The sequence below is a fragment of the Lampris incognitus genome, chromosome 1, assembly GCF_029633865.1.
Source record: "Lampris incognitus isolate fLamInc1 chromosome 1, fLamInc1.hap2, whole genome shotgun sequence".
Taxonomy (NCBI): Eukaryota; Metazoa; Chordata; class Actinopteri; order Lampriformes; family Lampridae; genus Lampris; species Lampris incognitus.
The window spans coordinates 96,182,811-96,200,905 of record NC_079211.1 but is presented as its reverse complement, the minus strand read 5'-3'; the positions used below and the strand labels follow the sequence as shown (position 1 = coordinate 96,200,905).

Sequence of the window (18,095 nt, the reverse complement as noted above, 5' to 3'; positions counted from 1 at the left end):
CTTTACATTCCACACATGTGAAAGTTTCAATGAGTTGAAAGGTGACATCGCCTGATGAGTATTTGTATTTTCACATCGTGCGCTTTTACCACAGCGAAACTGACTACTTGCAAGCATGGTGTGACGGAAGGCTGCGTTCAGTTCTACAGTAGCCTTGGTATGATGACAAAACTGACTAAATGAATTGAGCCAGGCTAAAACTTTGACAGTATTCCCATCCGGTTGACAACATACCTACACCTCATCAACCCCACCCACTAAAAGAAAATTTCAAGGGGAAAACGCTGCAGTTTCTGATTTGAAACACGTAAAACCGATAACTCATAACCATAAAGATGCCGGAGTTGTTCCACTTTTGGAGAAACCCAGCCAGAGAACTCTGTCCTTTAATGATGATGAAAGACTTTAACCTCTTGGGGTTTCAAATATTTTACAGGTTCAATAAAGTAGTGGGAGATGCAGGTAGGGTAGACATTAGTAGGGGACTCGTAGATAAAGGGGTACCATGAAAGCAGGATATTAAATATGACTGTAGACAGCTTATCTTGGATATGGACTGTATTTTATATAATGCTTTTCTAGCTGCCAACAGCCACTCAAACACTTTACAACTGATGCCTCACATTCACCCACACACATACACTGATGGTAGTATCAACCATGCAAGGAAACAACCAGCTCATCAGGAGGAGATAGGGGTTAGGTGTTTTGCTCAGGGACATCCTGGCATTTTTGCAAGGAGGAGTTGGGAATGGCACCGGCAACCCCTCCAGTCACCAAATGTCATGCTCTATCTCCTGAGCTTCTGCTGCTCTGATAGGATAGGACCTTGATTGGCACAGGACATCTTGTGCATCCAGCATCATTTTCATATCTTCTTGTGATTAGTACCTGTGTTTTGGATCTCTCGGGAGGCTTCGGGCAGACAAAACACCCAGTAGAGGTAGGTTGCCAAGAGGCCATTCCTGCCCAGCTGGTCCCTTGTCAGCTCTTGGCTGTTATGGAGACTGTTGACGATGGACACCACTGACTCAAAGGCTATCTGGGCCAGGTTGGCTATAGGGCACAGACAGAAACATACCAAAAATCAAATAATGTTTTAGTCTTTCAAAAACTGTCGAGACACAAGGAAAAGATTAAAGTGAAACACATACAAATTCTTCAGTTGAGGTAATAATAACCAGGAAACCATCAACCAGTCCAAATCTGTGTGACTACCAAGTTATAGCAAAACTATAGTATGGCATTAAATCAAAATGAATGAGTAATTACTGAAAAAAAAAAGCTTGGTGTATTTCGGCCTGCACACTATCTGCAAAACATTGCAACTGTCTCAGTTTTTACAAACTTATGAAGGACTTTGGTCCAAATCTCATATTCTGATGACACATTTAACCTTCTCACATGCACCAGTTGTCTTGCGCACTCCAAAAGACCCATAACACCATTTGGCACAAAATGCCCATTTAGAGCCTCCAAATGGGCATTTTGGAGATCTGCCAGTGCATATCCAAAGTAAAAATAATGTCAAATAAGACTTCTGATAATAACTCCTTTGCGTTATGGGCTCAATATACAACACCAAATGAAGTTAGTATTTTAAATCAAATGATTTCCATTGTAGACAAAAATAAAATTCAATTTACTCTATGTTTTGAGCTTCTGCAACTCCGCTTCAGTAATACTTTGGTTAAATCTGACTCTTCAGGAACACACTGCAAAGGGCTGTCTTTCCGCAGAGACCATGGTTATGCATACTTTCAAAAGTGTTCAAAAGCTACGGACATTTTAGTTTGGGTGCATCGTGTTTGGCCTTTGGGCTCAGAAATCAAGGGGCACATTAACAGGTTGATGATTTTCAATTTTGAGTCACAAATGTATTGTAGCCGTACAGCGTACAGTTTACTTAAATGTGAGGCTGCTGCTTCTCTGCAGCAGTGGCCACGTCCTCGCCCTTTGATTCAGACACGCTAAGCTAAATCCTCACCTGTCTGTCCAGCAATGAGCATGGGCTGCATGATGAGTGTGAAGAGTTTATCCAGCACCAGGTGGAGGTAGAGGACCAGAGGCTCTAGCCTGGAGGACGACAGGGAAATGATGCTGAGCTTCAGCTCATGCTCCAGCTTGTTCTCTGGTATCTTCTCCTCCCTGACCCGCAGAGGGAAAGTCGCACCACCCTCCAGGGCGTGACAGAGAGTAAAGAAACGCTCCAAATGGTTGTCCTGATGAGGGGCACAGAATATATTGAGTGGTATGTTTATGGATCTCAAACACACACACACACACACACACACACACACATATATATATATATATATATATATATAAATAAAACTTTATTTAAAGACACACTCAACGGTAGGGAAAGGCTCAACAAATAAGGAGCAAAATAATCCAGATGGATTATATGTATATATATTAAGATAGATGAGCACTTTCATCAACACCATTGATGGTTTCTAAAAAAAGATGAAGAGAGAGAGAGCGAGAGAGAGAGAAAAAGAGAGGGGATAGAGAAAGACAAGAGACGGATAGGCAGTTTGAAAGAAAAAGAGAACAGAGAAACAGTGACTGAAATGTGACAGATAGGTGTCTTTGCAGAGTTAAGAGAATTGTGTGTGTGTGTTAGTGTGTGTGTTTAATCATAAATTAATTTCGGTTAGAATTTGGGTTTGGGGTTAAGGTTAGAGTTAGGATTAGGTTAAAAGTAGATTAAGGGCTAAGGTAAAACGTAGTTCTGATAGTTAAGGTTAGAGGCTAGGGAATCGGTGAGGTCAATGAGGGTCCTCACAAGTATAGAAGAACTAACTCTGTGTGTGTATATATATATATATATACACTACCGTTCAAAAGTTTGGGATCACCCAAACAATTTCGTGTTTTCCATGAAAAGTCACACTTATTCACCACCATATGTTGTGAAATGAATAGAAAATAGAGTCAAGACATTGACAAGGTTAGAAATAATGATTTGTATTCGAAATAAGATTTTTTTTACATCAAACTTTGCTTTCGTCAAAGAATCCTCCATTTGCAGCAATTACAGCATTGCAGACCTTTGGCATTCTAGCTGTTAATTTGTTGAGGTAATCTGGAGAAATTGCACCCCACGCTTCCAGAAGCAGCTCCCACAAGTTGGATTGGTTGGATGGGCACTTCTTTGAGCAGATTGAGTTTCTGGAGCATCACATTTGTGGGGTCAATTAAACGCTCAAAATGGCCAGAAAAAGAGAACTTTCATCTGAAACTCGACAGTCTATTCTTGTTCTTAGAAATGAAGGCTATTCCATGCGAGAAATTGCTAAGAAATTGAAGATTTCCTACACCGGTGTGTACTACTCCCTTCAGAGGACAGCACAAACAGGCTCTAACAGGTACTATTTAATGAAGATGCCAGTTGGGGACCTGTGAGGCGTCTGTTTCTCAAACTAGAGACTCTAATGTACTTATCTTCTTGCTCAGTTGTGCAACGCGGCCTCCCACTTCTTTTTCTACTCTGGTTAGAGCCTGTTTGTGCTGTCCTCTGAAGGGAGTAGTACACACCGGTGTAGGAAATCTTCAATTTCTTAGCAATTTCTCGCATGGAATAGCCTTCATATCTAAGAACAAGAATAGACTGTCGAGTTTCAGATGAAAGTTCTCTTTTTCTGGCCATTTTGAGCGTTTAATTGACCCCACAAATGTGATGCTCCAGAAACTCAATCTGCTCAAAGAAGTGCCCATCCAACCAATCCAACTTGTGGGAGCTGCTTCTGGAAGCGTGGGGTGCAATTTCTCCAGATTACCTCAACAAATTAACAGCTAGAATGCCAAAGGTCTGCAATGCTGTAATTGCTGCAAATGGAGGATTCTTTGACGAAAGCAAAGTTTGATGTAAAAAAAATCTTATTTCAAATACAAATCATTATTTCTAACCTTGTCAATGTCTTGACTCTATTTTCTATTCATTTCACAACATATGGTGGTGAATAAGTGTGACTTTTCATGGAAAACACGAAATTGTTTGGGTGATCCCAAACTTTTGAACGGTAGTGTATATGTGTGTGTGTGTGTGTGAGACACCCTTTCTCACCTGTGTGTGTACAGAAGACACAGCCTGGATCTCCAGGTCAAACAGCCCTTTATGACTTTCCATCCACTTGACTGGGGGAATCTGGAGAGGGACTTTCTACATAAACAAGAAGATAGATGGAAACTTGCTGATAACCGCTCATCACTTCTGCTTTGGGTCATGTTTGAAGCCACAGACCTAACTGTTCTTATGGATACGAATGTGAAAAACCGCCTCTTACACTTGTAGCATAGTGTTTGGTAGTGAATGTGACTGCCATCTTATAAAAACGTGATCCATTCGGATCCCTGGTTTCTGGTTAAATTATGTCAGTTAAGATACACATTTTGCCAACCAGCACCTACTGACTGTTTTGCAACTTACTGCAAACCATAACCTCATATGGTGTATTGATTAAACAATGTGAATTCAGTCCTGGCAACACTGTGCCGTAAAGTCCTAAGTTAGCACATACATAAATCACTGTGATGCGCGTATAAAAAATATTATGATCATAAAAAAAAATTGTAAAATTGGAAAGACTAACATTGTATAAGAATATCTCAAAAACAGCATCTCACAATAAGAATATGAAAATATGACCTATCTAGGTATTTCATATAGTCAAGTAATCACCAACATTTCATTGACTATCAAAGAATAAATTCAAACATAGGTTAAATAGGAACAGCTATGGCATTCATTTGCTCTATGTTAAACTGAAATGGATGGCAAATAAATACATCTGGAGGGCAGGTATGTACCTCAGGTGAGTGCAGTGAGTAGTTCACAGGCAGTCGGTCGAGCACAATGGGGAGACAGTACTGACCCGTCTGCAGCTGCTCGTTATTCAGAATCGGAAGCCACTGGAGGAAAGACAACACAAAGCGCGCGTCAGCTCTCTACTTGCATCTAATAGCACAATGCGTCACGGTCATTCCAGTTCCGGCCACTCCAGCCCTGGGGTCTTGACAACACCATCCCAGTCCTGGGTCCTGTCCAGTTTTCCTCCGTTACCCATTTGCCCCAAAGGGGTTTTGATTGGTTGGTCGCGTTTCTGTGTATTTAAGTTTGACTGTTTAGCTTGTTCGTTGTACGAGCGTACCATGTCACTGGCACGTTCTCGTCATGTGTGCTCCTGGTACCCTCACGTTTCCTACCAGTAAACCTTTTGTTCAACCTGTTACCGCATCTGCACTTGGGTCATCAATTCCTGCTCCCTCCGTGACACGATGATTATCTTCTCTGTCATTCATACAGAGGAACAGAATAATCTTCAGGCGGGCGGTTTACTTATTCGAAAGTTTGGTTGTGGGTTTATGTATTTGCATAGACCAAACTGTTTAACTGCAGTGAGGACATAAAAAATACAAAAGGCATGGGGGCGCCCCGGTGGCTCACCCGGTAGAGTATGTACCACATAAGGCTGAGTCTTTACCGCAGCGGCCCGGGTTCAAATCTGGCCCGGGCCCTTTGCTGCATGTCATCCCCCTCTCTCTCCCCTGCCTTTCCTGTCTCTCTCTCGACTATCACTATCTAATATAGGGGGGAAATGCCACACACAAAAAAAAAAACCTAAAACAAACCCAAATATTTCATCCGCCTTTCACAAAAAATGAATGAAAGCCACTTTATTTTGTCATTATATTGTTACAATGAATTTGATCTCTGCATTTAACCCATTCTATTGGAGAAAAGCAGTGGGCAGCTGAAGCGCCCGGGGACCAACTCCAGTGCTTCTTTCCATTGCCTTGCTCAGGGGCACAGGCAGGAGTATTAACGCTAAAATGCATGTCTTTTTGACGGTGGGGAGGAAACCGGAGCACCCGGAGGAAACCCACGCAGACATGGGGAGAACATGCAAACTCCACACAGAAAGGACCTGGCATGGCCCGGGGTCGAACCCAGGACCTTCTTGCTGTGAGGCAACAGTGCTAATCACTGGGCCACTGTGCCATCCTAACCTAAATGTTAATGAGAGATGGATTTTGTGATGACACTGGGCACAAAAAGATGCCAAATTCCATTCTGCAACGCCTAGTCTCTCCCACTGAAAAAGTAGCGATTTGGATATTCCCTGGTTAGCGGTGGTCAGAGACGGACTCACAGAATATCCGATGAGCGTCTCGCAGTTGCCGCTCTGGTTCTGCTTCTGCTGGCAGCTGATGTGGTAGAAGGTAAACAGCAGGTGGTTCTCTGGGTCAGCCGAGCTGGAAGGGTTCAGCTTCACTTCCTCGTGAAAGTCTGGGGACCTGAGAGGACGGGCAGGGGCGATGAGAGAGAGAAAAGAGAAGACATGAGAGGGGGAACAGAAAGAGGGAAGGACGAGGCAAAGCAAGGGATCAAAAGTGGGACACACGCAGTTGAAACAGCAAGAGTCAGCACACCGTCTATTTTATAAAACGGGGGAAAAAAAAAGGAAATTATCTTGTACGTCATCTGGTTTAGAAAAGTTAAACTCTCGTCAACTTGCTTATTATGGTAGGCGATGGGTGTGTAGACCTCCTGCACGAATTCGGGTCCACTGGATTTCCCAAAAATAACCTTAGAAGAGGGGGGGGACAAACAAAACACTACGTTAACTTTAGCATACACAATCTATTGTGTCAACCTGACGTAGCTATATAATGCGGTTAAAGCGATCAAGCATTTTAAATGTAAATAATAGGGCCAGGATATTTCATTGTCGGGAGATTGTGATCGTGTGTGAATAGCAGCACTAACAGGCAGCGAGCAGCCGGGATCCTCGCCGCTCATGAACTGGATTTTGATGGTGATGTTTCGTGCTGATGTTAGCCTGTTGACAAAGTTTAGCCTATGCGGATAGACAAACAGCAGGTTCCTAGAGAGAGAGAGAGAGAGAGAGAGAGAGAGAGAGAGAGAGAGAGAGAGAGAGAGAGAGAGAGAGAGAGAGAGAGAGAGAGAGAGAGAGAGAGAGAGAGAGAGAGAGAGAGAGAGAGAGAGAGAGAGAGAGAGAGATGAGAGAGAGAGAGAGAGAGAGAGAGAGAGAGAGAGAGAGAGAGAGAGAGAGAGAGAGAGAGAGAGAGAGAGAGAGAGAGAGAGAGAGAGAGAGAGAGAGAGAGAGAGAGAGAGAGAGAGAGAGAGAGAGAGAGAGAGAGAGAGAGAGAGAGAGAGAGAGAGGAGAGAGAGAGAGAGAGAGAGAGAGAGAGAGAGAGAGAGAGAGAGAGAGAGAGAGAGAGAGAGAGAGAGAGAGAGAGAGAGAGAGAGAGAGAGAGAGAGAGACTTCTATTACATCATTATTGTTGATCATTACTCCTTTTCATTAATTTTAACTATAATTCTTCTAGTTTATGACAGTGGTTCTCAACCGGGGGTCCGCGGACCCCTAGGGGTCCGTGGTGTAATTGCAAGGGGTCCGTGAAAATAAAATATCTTTAAAAAAAAGATCCTATGACATTTATAGAAATAGGATTATTTTACTCAAATGTGACTGAGACCTTTATCTACCTAAACTATAAAGGGTAACAGGACTTTTTTTTCTCTAATTACATCTGTTTCACAAGTGTAATTTATTGTATTTTAATAAGAGATCTCGCTCCCGTTTGCATTGTTAAAAGTTACTGCATAAAAATTCTGTTGTTACATATATCTGAAAGTTACTGAATACATATTCTGTTTTGTTATATATATCTGAAAGTTACTGTATACATATTCTGTTTTGTTACATATATCTGAAAGTTACTGAATACATATTCTGTTTTGTTACATATATCTGAAAGTTACTGCATAAGAATTCTGTTTTGTTAACTATATCTAAGTTACAACTGAAAGCTCTTATTTTTGCCCCAAAGAGTGAATAAATGCTATAATGCAATTTAAAATGCAGTTTCTACTGTTTCTATCAAATTGCAACCCCCCTCCCCCAAGATCAGGTGGAGGGGTCCTCAGGGTAGATCAAAAATACGCAGGGGGTCCAGGACCCCAAAAAGGTTGAGAACCACTGGTTTATGATACAGAGCACGGGGCTAAAATGTGACCATTCCGTTCATCACCACTGGGTGGCACCCTCTGTGCAATGACGCAAAGGCAAGGTGACAGCTGAGTAAGTGCAAAACCACCACAATCAGTAATTTGCAGCGTCCTCCTGCCTTACATACAACACTGGGATTTGTCTGGAAACCTGGAGCACAATTCCGCTGAACAAAAAAGCCCACAGCAGAGTGACAACATATGATTTCCACTCAAATCGATGGCTCACGCACACAAAGTCCAAACATCAACTTGCAAAATCTAAAGACGTTATGTTGTATGTTGCGCTTCAGTTGTGTTAAGTACAATGTAGAAACCTGTACAGGCTCCCTCTCTCATGTCCCCTACTAGGTGATTTCACAGGTAGTGTAGGTGGAAAGCCCAAAAATAATACCTACACTAAAAGAGCTACGCTTTGAAGGGTCGTCAAAACTCTTATGAGTGATGAGTAAGATACTGTAACACTACTGTTGGAGCAGAAATTCACTGTCTAAATGAGGGCAGAGACCCTGTTTACTCCTGGGGCTGCAGTGCATGCAATTTGTTCCACTGTACCGCCCTCATATTATAACCTGATTTGACAAGGAGACACATGGGTATTCTAGTTTGTAGATTTGCATGGATGAACAAACATGCACATTCTTTTGGTATAAATGAAAATATAAAGATTTTAAAAATAAATGTGCCCTCTGATGGACTGGCAGCCTGTCCAGGGTGTCTCTCCACCTGCCGCCCAACGACTGCTGGGATAGGCTCCAGCATCCCGCGACCCCAATTGGGATAAGCAGCTTGGATAATGGATGGCTGGATAATAAATGTTCATATTTCACTTCTTAGAGAGAACAGATAAGCCCCGAAAAAGTACCCCGGCAAGTGATAATGCAATGTACCTAGTACTTCTCTATAATATGTGACCCTCCTATCTGACATTTGCACACCTTTGTATCATGTTTTGTTGGTGACAAAAGGTATTTATTGTTATGTTGCTGCACACATTGTAAGTTGTACTTGACAAAACTTTCGCTCGTCTGACTGAAATATGAAAAACAATGTACATGTGTCCATCTTAGGCTAGTTGTGAGTTCATCTGCACATTATTAATAATACAATCTTACCTGTATATATTGTGCGGGACATAGACCTCACTGGAGGGAAACTCCAGTACTTCTTTGATTGGTCGAATGTTTTTTTCAGCCACTGGTTTCAGAGGGATGAGCTCAGTAGAGAGACAGGCCTGTGGCATGTCATGGGCTGCCGTCATGTCCAGTTTTATTGTACCTGTACGAAAGGGGCAAATCACACACACACACACACAATTCATTAAATGTAACCTTATATGACTGACATAGCAGACTGTATGTCATATCAAGGAATATGAAATAAAACAAAGAGAGAGAAAATAGAGTGAGCTTTTAATGAAAGATGACCTGTTATGGTCTTGACTCTTCTATGTGCAGTGGAGGTCTTCCTAATCTCACCCAGGAACTTGAGCAAATCCTCATCACTTAAACGGTCTCCCTCCTAAAACACACACACACACACCGTCGGAGAGTGATACATTAGGTTTGTTATTTGATTCAAGTTTGCACAAGAAGACAAAGATACAATTCCATACATTGGGTATAAGGAAACCAAAACAGCCTCAGAATCTCCTGCACTGTTACTGTATCGAAAACAGTTTTTCGCTCAATTGAAATCTACACTGCTCAAAAAAATAAAGGGAACACATAAGCAATGCAATGTAGCTCCAAGTCAATCACACTTTTGAGATATCAACCTGTCCAGTTAGGAAGCAACACTGATTTGTGAATCAATTTCACCTTTTGGTAAATTGTCTAATTTCCACCAGGTGGAAATTAGACAATTTGCAAGACAACCCCTATAAAAGGAATGGATTTGCAGGTGGTGGCCACAGACCATTTGCCTGTCCTCATCTTTTCTGGCCGATCTTTGGTTAGTTTTTCATTTTGCTAGTGCCCTCAACACTAGAGGTGGCATGAGGCGGTATCTGCAACCTACAGAAGTTGCTCAGGTAGTGCAGCTCATCCAGGATGGCACATCAATGCGTGCTGTGGCAAGAAGATTTGATGTGTCTCCCAGCACAGTGTCCAGAGCATGGAGGAGGTACCAGGAGACAGGCCAGTACACCAGGAGGCATGGAGGGGGCCGCAGGAGGACAACGACCCCGCAGCAGGACCGCTATCTGGTCCTTTGTGCAAGGAGAAACAGGAGGAGCACTGCCGGAGCCCTACAAAACGACCTTCAACAGGCCACTAATGTGCAGGTTTCTGCTCAAACAGTGAGAAACAGAATGCATGAGGATGGTATGAGGGCCTGACGTCCACAATTGGGGCCTGTGCTCACAGCCCAACACCATGCAGCCCGATTGACCTTTGCCAGAGAACATCTTGGTTGGCAGATTCGCCATTGGCGCCCTGTGCTCTTCACAGATGAGAGCAGGTTCACACTGAACACATGTGACAGACGTGAGAGAGTCTGGAGATGCTGTGGAGAACGTTCTGCTGCCTGCAACATCCTCCAGCATGACCGGTTTGGCGGTGGGTCAGTGATGGTCTGGGGAGGCATATCCTTGGAGGGCCGCACAGACCTCTAAGTGCTAGCCAGAGGTACCATGACTGCCATTAGGTACCGGGATGAGATCCTCAGACCCATTGTCAGACCATATGCTGGTGCAGTGGGCCCTGGGTTCCTGCTCATGCATGACAATGTTCGTCCTCATGTGGCCAGAGTGTGTCAGCAGTTCCTGTATGTCGAGGGCATTGACGCTATGGACTGGCCTGCACGTTCCCCAGACCTGAATCCAATCGAGCACCTCTGGGACATCATGTCTCGTACCATCCGCCAACGCAATGTCGCACCACAGACTGTCCAGGAGTTGACCGATGCCCTGATCCAGGTCTGGGAGGAGATCCCTCAGGAGACCATCCGTCGTCTCATCAGGAGCATGCCCAGATGTTGTAGGGAGTGCATACAGGCACGTGGAGGCCACACACACTACTGAGCCTCATTTTGAATCGTCTTGAAGAATTTCCACAGAAGTTGGATCAGCCTATGTTCTCATTTTCCACTTTGATTTTGAGTATGATTCTGAATCCAGACCTTAATGGGCTAATGATTTTGATTTCCATTGATCATTCTTAGGTTATTTTGCTCTAAACACATTCCTCTGTCTAATAAATAAAGATTTTCAGCTGAAATATTTCCTTCATCGAGGTCTATATTGTGTTTTTAGGTGTTCCCTTTATTTTTTTGAGCAGTATATATTGTGATAAGTGTTTCATAGTCACGTGGTTTCAAGCAGCATTTTTCTGTAGGTTTTGGCTGACTGAAGCGAAACCTCTCTGTCGTGACGCAAGTGGAATGAGTGATACTGACTGGTAGATGAGACAGCATGGCAGGGACAGAGCTCACCCAGATGCATGTCTGCATATTTAACCATGGAGATTGTGGGTGTCTGCCGTGTCTCAAGGAGCGAGACTAACATCTTACTGAATGCCATAGCTTAGCCACATTTGCATCTCATACGCCGTGTGTGTGTGTGTGTGTGTTTTACCTGTTTGAAGATTGTGGAGATGGTGATAGTAGCAGGTTTAAAGACAGAAAGGTTATATGGTTGATCATCTATGTTGTTGAAACGCTCAGAGTTCCTCCTGGGAAGTGGTGCCCTTCTGTCCATACTGCTAGATTTACCTGAAACAGTCAAGTGGCCAACTTGATAATAAAGCCAAAAGTAGAAAAACTTCACAGGTTAAACCAATACACTTACTGTAGGCCTCTCAGTAACAGTCTCATTCACATGCTCCAAAACTGTCTTACACACACACACACACACACACACGCACACACCTCCTTTAAGGCTGTCCGAGTCCGTGACATCACGGTCTAGTGTGGCAGTGTTGATAACATCCATGATATTAACGGTGGCCCAGGCAAAGGGCATGCGGTACCGACCCAACCTCTGGCAGAACATCTCCGCCTGGCCTCGCAGCTTCTCCAACTTGTCCTTGTTCTGAAGGACAAAAAAAAAAAAAAAAAAAAAAAAAAATCAAATATCAAAATCATTACCCAAAACAGGAAGTGAGGCCACAGTGACTATGTTTATTCTAGCCTGAACACTCAGGGTCAATGAAACACAAGTGCTCTTGTTGTTATTGACCCAATCATAAACAGATCTATGTAATATTGAGCAAACTAGTCAAATCGGCTTCATCATGAACAGCTACCTAAAGGGCGGCTATGCAGTATGACATTTTTATTTCTGCGATTCAGTTGCTTTGCGTTCTCTCTCTTCGACTACCTTTGCCGAGTCGTTTTCTCTCATGGTCATGTAAGGCTCTGCACAGTCACCGATCTCTCCCTGCTGGAGCACCTTCTCTATCTGAAAAGGTTAAACAGGAAGTACGTAGATGACTCAGCCGAACAGCATGTCTGTGTAGCCGGAGCATCAACATTTGAAAAGCAGAGATTGGTATAGCAACCCGAGCTACTCGAGTCCAATAAAGAAACGGCAACAAAAAACAGACAATAAACTACGACGTCCGTTTGGACACGAGACTCTGTGTAATTTGTCAAATTGTGCTATGCATTTCCCCCCCCCCCGCCCCCCCCCCATCTATTGGTTGGTGGTGTGGGATGAGGCGAGGCACTACCTTGATGACCAGATAGATATCTGGCGAAGGGTAGGTGATGGAGAAGATGCCAGATCTGGCCAGACTGGAGTGATCCACGTGTGGCGTGTGATGCTTGAGGAAACCTTTAAACTGCTCCGAGTTCAGATCGCAGTAGAAGTTCTCAGATATCTGGAGGAGGAACAAGAGGAAATTCACCTTTTAAAAAGGAACAAAAGTTTATCTTTTTTGTCAAAAGCACATTCGTGGGTTTTTAGAATGTTTTCTTTTTTCTCCCTTTTTTCTCTCTCCAATTGTATCCGGCCAATTACCCCACTCTTCTGAGCAAATTAGCTGCACACGGCCACAAATTAACAAATCAATACAACAATCTTTTTTTTTCCTGTGGATTCCCCCCCCCCTTTTTCTCCCAGTTGTACTTGGCCAATTACTACATTCTTCCGAGCCGTTCCGGTCACTGCTCCACCCCCCCCCCCCTGCCGATCCGGGGAGGCCTGCACACTACCACGTCTCCTCCAAAACATGTGGAGTCACCAGCCACTTCTTTTCACCTGACAATGAGGAGTTTCACCAGGGGGACGTAGTGCATGGGAGGATCACGCTACCCCCCCCCCAGTTGACCCTCCCCCCGAACAGGCACCCCGACCTACCAGAGGAGGCGCTACTGCAGTGACCAGGACACATACCCACATCCGGCTTCCCACCCGCAAACACGGCCAATTGTGTCTGTAGGGACGCCCGACCAAGCTGGAGATAACACAGGGATTCGAACTGGCGATCTCCATGTTTGTAGGCAATGAAATACACCGCCACGCCACCCGGGCGCCCTTTAGAATGTTTTCTGGTGGCAAACGTCTAGTCATAGAAGAATACACTCAATGAAGTGTAAACCAACTAGGTTGAAAACCTGCAACGCTGGCAAGCAACAGTACCCAAGAGCAACCGAAGGGGGTCGATATCCTAAAGACAGCACCGTGCTAACTCCATGTTTATCTATAGTACCAAAGCTTTTAACTGAACGCTAATGGTGGAATGTCCTCCATTCAGTCAGCTCCGCGGTGTTACTCTGTGACCCCAGGCTAGAAACAGGACCATGCGCCCCGGCCCAGCCTAGTATGAGGCTCATGTGATCCTCCCAGTTAGATGGCCATCAACTACACTTCCTTCTTATCAGCTAGAATTTAGCCTCATTTTCCAGGGTGGAGAAGGTCCCTTAGCAGCCCAACTAATTTGAAGTGTACCTGTAATGCCTGACAAAGTAACAGTAATCACACTCTTCAATAGTGCTGGACGATGTGAAAAAATATTATCGTGACAATAATAGGGGATTTTACATGATATCGATATGCCACAATATCTGCCCACATAAGTAAAAATACCATAGATAAGAATGCAACTGAGGTTTCACTGAACTGAACTGTTTGGCAATAGCAAATCAAAATTTTATTTTCAAATAACACTCCCTTTCGAATGTTTCAGACCGTGTTTTGTGAGAAATTTCATGAGATTCTCATTAATTGGTTCAGACAGCAAAACTGCGCATTACAATATGACAATATTTCATCCTAATACAATATCCCTGAAAGATGATAAATTATAATATTGACTACTCTTGAACCTAACTATGGATTATGCATTTAATTCTAGGGTCATCCAGGTAAATTGTTTGTTTGTTGGTTTGTTTTTAACAATTTTAAGATTACAGTTATGATTACAACCCAACACTGTGAATTCTAGTTTAAACCAGAATCAGAATCAGGAACACTTTATTTGTCATTTCACTTCATGCACTTGCATATATGAAATGAAAAAAAAAATGCCGTCATGTTTATTGGCCATGTAGGTTTGCGCTACATGGAATTTGACTCCAGTTTCGCGGCTCTCTGTGTACTTAACACAGAATAACAACACTACAACACAACAATCTTCAGATATATACACAAGGATTGACTTATACAGGTGAAATAAGAGGTGATAAAGTGCAGTGGTGCAGAGAATATATCAGAGATGCTGAAATAGATGTTAGCAGGTTACTTACATACATGCCTGAGGTAGATGAACATGACAGAGCGTACCAGTATACACACAATGTACAGTACAGTATATACAAAATGGTTGTATTTATTGACAGTGTTAAGCAGTCATTTGAATGACAGCCCGCGTAAAGCAACTGTTTTTATAGCATCTAAACTGTTACTGTATGGCTCTCACAGAGCTGTGAACCTTGACAGTCGCCTTGTCAAGTTTAACACGAGGCAAACTGTCACTCAGGGTCACAGTTCTGCAGAGTGCAGAGAAGACTGAAGGAATGTACCACTTACTGGAAAATGACTTTCTACATTTTTAGGATGTTATTTTTCCTGGCAAAATTTCAGCTTGGATTCACAGAAAGTTGAATCAGTTCATCTGGACACAACGTTTATAGAGAGAAACGCTTCACCACTCATCTAAGTGACCTCATCAGTGTCCTCTGAAGAGGTCACTTAGATGAATGATGAAACGTTTCTCTCTCTAAACCATATGAACTGATTCAACTTTCTGCGATTTCCTTACCTGGACTTTGAGCACGCATAAAGATATCAGTTCGGACTGCATGATGACATGAAATAAAATGAAAACAGCCAACATAAAACGGGACATCCTATTGGTATTTCCATAAAACACGCCCAATCTCAATTGCAAAAGTCCACTGTCACTCATGGTCTGACTAAATAAATAAATAAAATTCCTGATAATTGAGTTTTGCAGGAGATTGTTTTTTGTAGAAAATGCTTCCAAATTATTTTGCTCAGTGACTTGTTTATGAGAGAGACTGTATCCACTTCAGTCTTACATAAAATCTACCACTGATGGAAGATATTTTATATGTTTGCAAGTCATCCCTGCCATGAATTTGATATGATGGGTGAAGATGAAGGGTGGCACTTTGTTGGGTCAGAATTTGTGCACACACCTCGGCTAGGAAAAGCTTGGAAAGTATAGTTTTGATTAATAACCAGAGAATCACATGGAATTATAATTACATCTGCTGCAGAGTTCATAATGTGGAACAGAAAACAGAGTCAAGTAGAAAAACACACACACACACACACACACACACACACACACACACACACACACACACACACACACACACACACACACACACACACACACACACACACACACACAAAAGCAACAAATTCATCGTAAGACACAGAGTTAGCAGAGAGGAATGTAGGAGAGGAGAGATGAGCAGAGGAAGAGGCAGCAGAGATGTGAAACAAGGAAAGTAAACAGACAGAATTTCAGGGGAAAGACAAAGAAACGAGCCTCGAGCGGAGCGATGGAGAGAAACAAGGAAATGAGATGGAGAGGCAAAGACAGAAAGAAAAAAAGTACACTTGTAAATCTGAAGCAAACAGTTCACGGTCCCAGCCACATCACGTTTAATTGACTGAACAAGCAGGCCAATTCCTCTTTCTCTGCCACTGACAACTAATTTTGAAGGTCTTTAACTCTCTGCTTCGGTCTCGGCCCTATTTATTAAGCGGGACGCTGCGTTAATCCCTACAAGGACACATACAGGTTCAGCATATAATGGAATTGTGTGGGGCACCTCCATAGCCCCACACAACAGCGCATATCACAGGGGCCACATGGTCGCAACCGTCACCGGTTAGATTCCAGCCGGCGACCTTTGTTGCATGTCATATCGCCCCCCTCACCCCCACACCGCCTCCCATTTCCTGTCTGCTTCTTCACTGTTGCTGTCTAATAAAGGTAGAAAATTAAAAACAATAATGGAATCATGTTGCTATTGCAGTGTAGCAGCACATTACTTCAGTCTCAATCTCATAGTTTGACATCAGTTGGATGGAAGACGAAGAAATATGTACACATGCACATACCATACTGTTTACACAGGGCAGATGGCTAACATCAGAATCAGAATCATGTTTATTGGCCATGCAGGTTTGCACATGCATTTCTTTTTTTTAATTTTGAGATACTTCATTAATGCCCGTGGGGAAATTACTGCATTTAACCCGTCCTAGCTGGGTAGCTAGGAACAGTAGGCAGCCGCCGTGCAGCGCCCGGGGACCAACTCCAGTTCATCTTGCCATGCCTCGGCCAAAGGCACAGGCAGGAGTATTAACCCTAACATGCATGTCTTTTGGTGGTGGGAGGAAACCCACGCAGATGGGGAGAACATGCAAACTTCACACAGTAAGGACCTGGAATGACCCCCAATGTTGGATAACCGCGGGGTTCGAACCCAGGACCTTCTTGCTGTGAGGCGATAGCGCTAACCACTGCGGCAGCGTACCGCCATAATACATAGAATTTGACTCCAGTTTCGTGGCTATCTCAGTGTACTTAATATAGAATAACAACACTACAACACAACAATCTTCGGATATATATGCACAAGGATTGACTTATACAGGTGAAATAAGAGGTGATAAAGTGCAATGGTGCAGAAAATATATCAGAGATGCTGAAACAGACGGTAGCAGGTTACTTACATACACGCCTGAGGTAGATGGACATGACAGAGCATACATAACAACACTATATGACCTATACTGTCTATTATTATCTAATAATTTGTATTATCCGTAATGGACTGCAACCACAACACTGTATGACCTATACTGTCTATTATTATCTAATATTTTTTATCATCTGTAATGGACTGCAACCACTCAACTTTATGAAGCTTTCCTAAGACTGTCTTATCTAAGTGTCAGTTTTAATATTGATGGGACATATTGTTGCCATACATTGCCCCACCAGTCTGTTGCATGGTCATTGGTCCTACAGTTTAATTTAAAAACAGCTGGAAAATGCTAAGAAGAGGAAAAGGTCACTGGCTAGAGCTGGAGATCCATGAGCAGCGCTAAAGTACAAACTAAATCCTCCCAAACTCTTCTCCCAAAAACTGTCCAGCTGTGCAATTCCATGGCAAAGATTTAAATGGCTGCAGCTCAGAGCATTTGGCCGGGATGCTACTGTGCAACGTTAGTGGCTGCAGTACCAAAAAACAAGGACCCCCAGGGCACAGAGGTCCGGGCAGATGAGGCCTAAACCCAAGCAGATTACACTGATCCCTTACTACCACACTGTCTGCCAAAAAAAAAAAATACGAGACCACCCCGCATCCACAGCAGACCTACTAACTGCAACAAAACAATACAAAAAAATTACATCACATTAACACCAAATGTGTTCCAGTGACACGAACCATACTGTGTATTTACAGAAGAGGCCTCATAATTTGGGACGCTACTCTGAACAACTTATTTCTTACCTTCTTTTTCTCTTTCAGGTCATATAAGGCCAGGCTGGCAAATATGGGCTCAATCTCGATTTCAAACCTACGCAAGACATCAGAGAAGAGGAAATTAGACAGGAATTCAATA

General features: G+C 43.2%; 1 protein-coding gene across 1 annotated transcript in view; it reads right to left on the bottom strand.

The window, feature by feature from the left end:
- Nucleotides 1–18,095, bottom strand: part of dock8 (dedicator of cytokinesis 8) — a 79,486-nt gene that overhangs the window by 34,899 nt on the left and 26,492 nt on the right. Inside the window, exons 8-21 of the mRNA XM_056296548.1 lie at nucleotides 17,984–18,050; nucleotides 12,712–12,861; nucleotides 12,360–12,440; nucleotides 11,909–12,071; nucleotides 11,616–11,752; nucleotides 9,469–9,562; nucleotides 9,157–9,319; nucleotides 6,776–6,893; nucleotides 6,525–6,595; nucleotides 6,159–6,303; nucleotides 4,816–4,917; nucleotides 4,073–4,168; nucleotides 1,988–2,222; nucleotides 892–1,056 (exon numbers count right to left, since the gene is read on the bottom strand). Coding sequence (XP_056152523.1) covers nucleotides 892–1,056; nucleotides 1,988–2,222; nucleotides 4,073–4,168; nucleotides 4,816–4,917; nucleotides 6,159–6,303; nucleotides 6,525–6,595; nucleotides 6,776–6,893; nucleotides 9,157–9,319; nucleotides 9,469–9,562; nucleotides 11,616–11,752; nucleotides 11,909–12,071; nucleotides 12,360–12,440; nucleotides 12,712–12,861; nucleotides 17,984–18,050 — 1,787 coding nt within the window. The remainder of the gene's footprint in view (nucleotides 1–891; nucleotides 1,057–1,987; nucleotides 2,223–4,072; nucleotides 4,169–4,815; nucleotides 4,918–6,158; nucleotides 6,304–6,524; nucleotides 6,596–6,775; nucleotides 6,894–9,156; nucleotides 9,320–9,468; nucleotides 9,563–11,615; nucleotides 11,753–11,908; nucleotides 12,072–12,359; nucleotides 12,441–12,711; nucleotides 12,862–17,983; nucleotides 18,051–18,095) is intronic.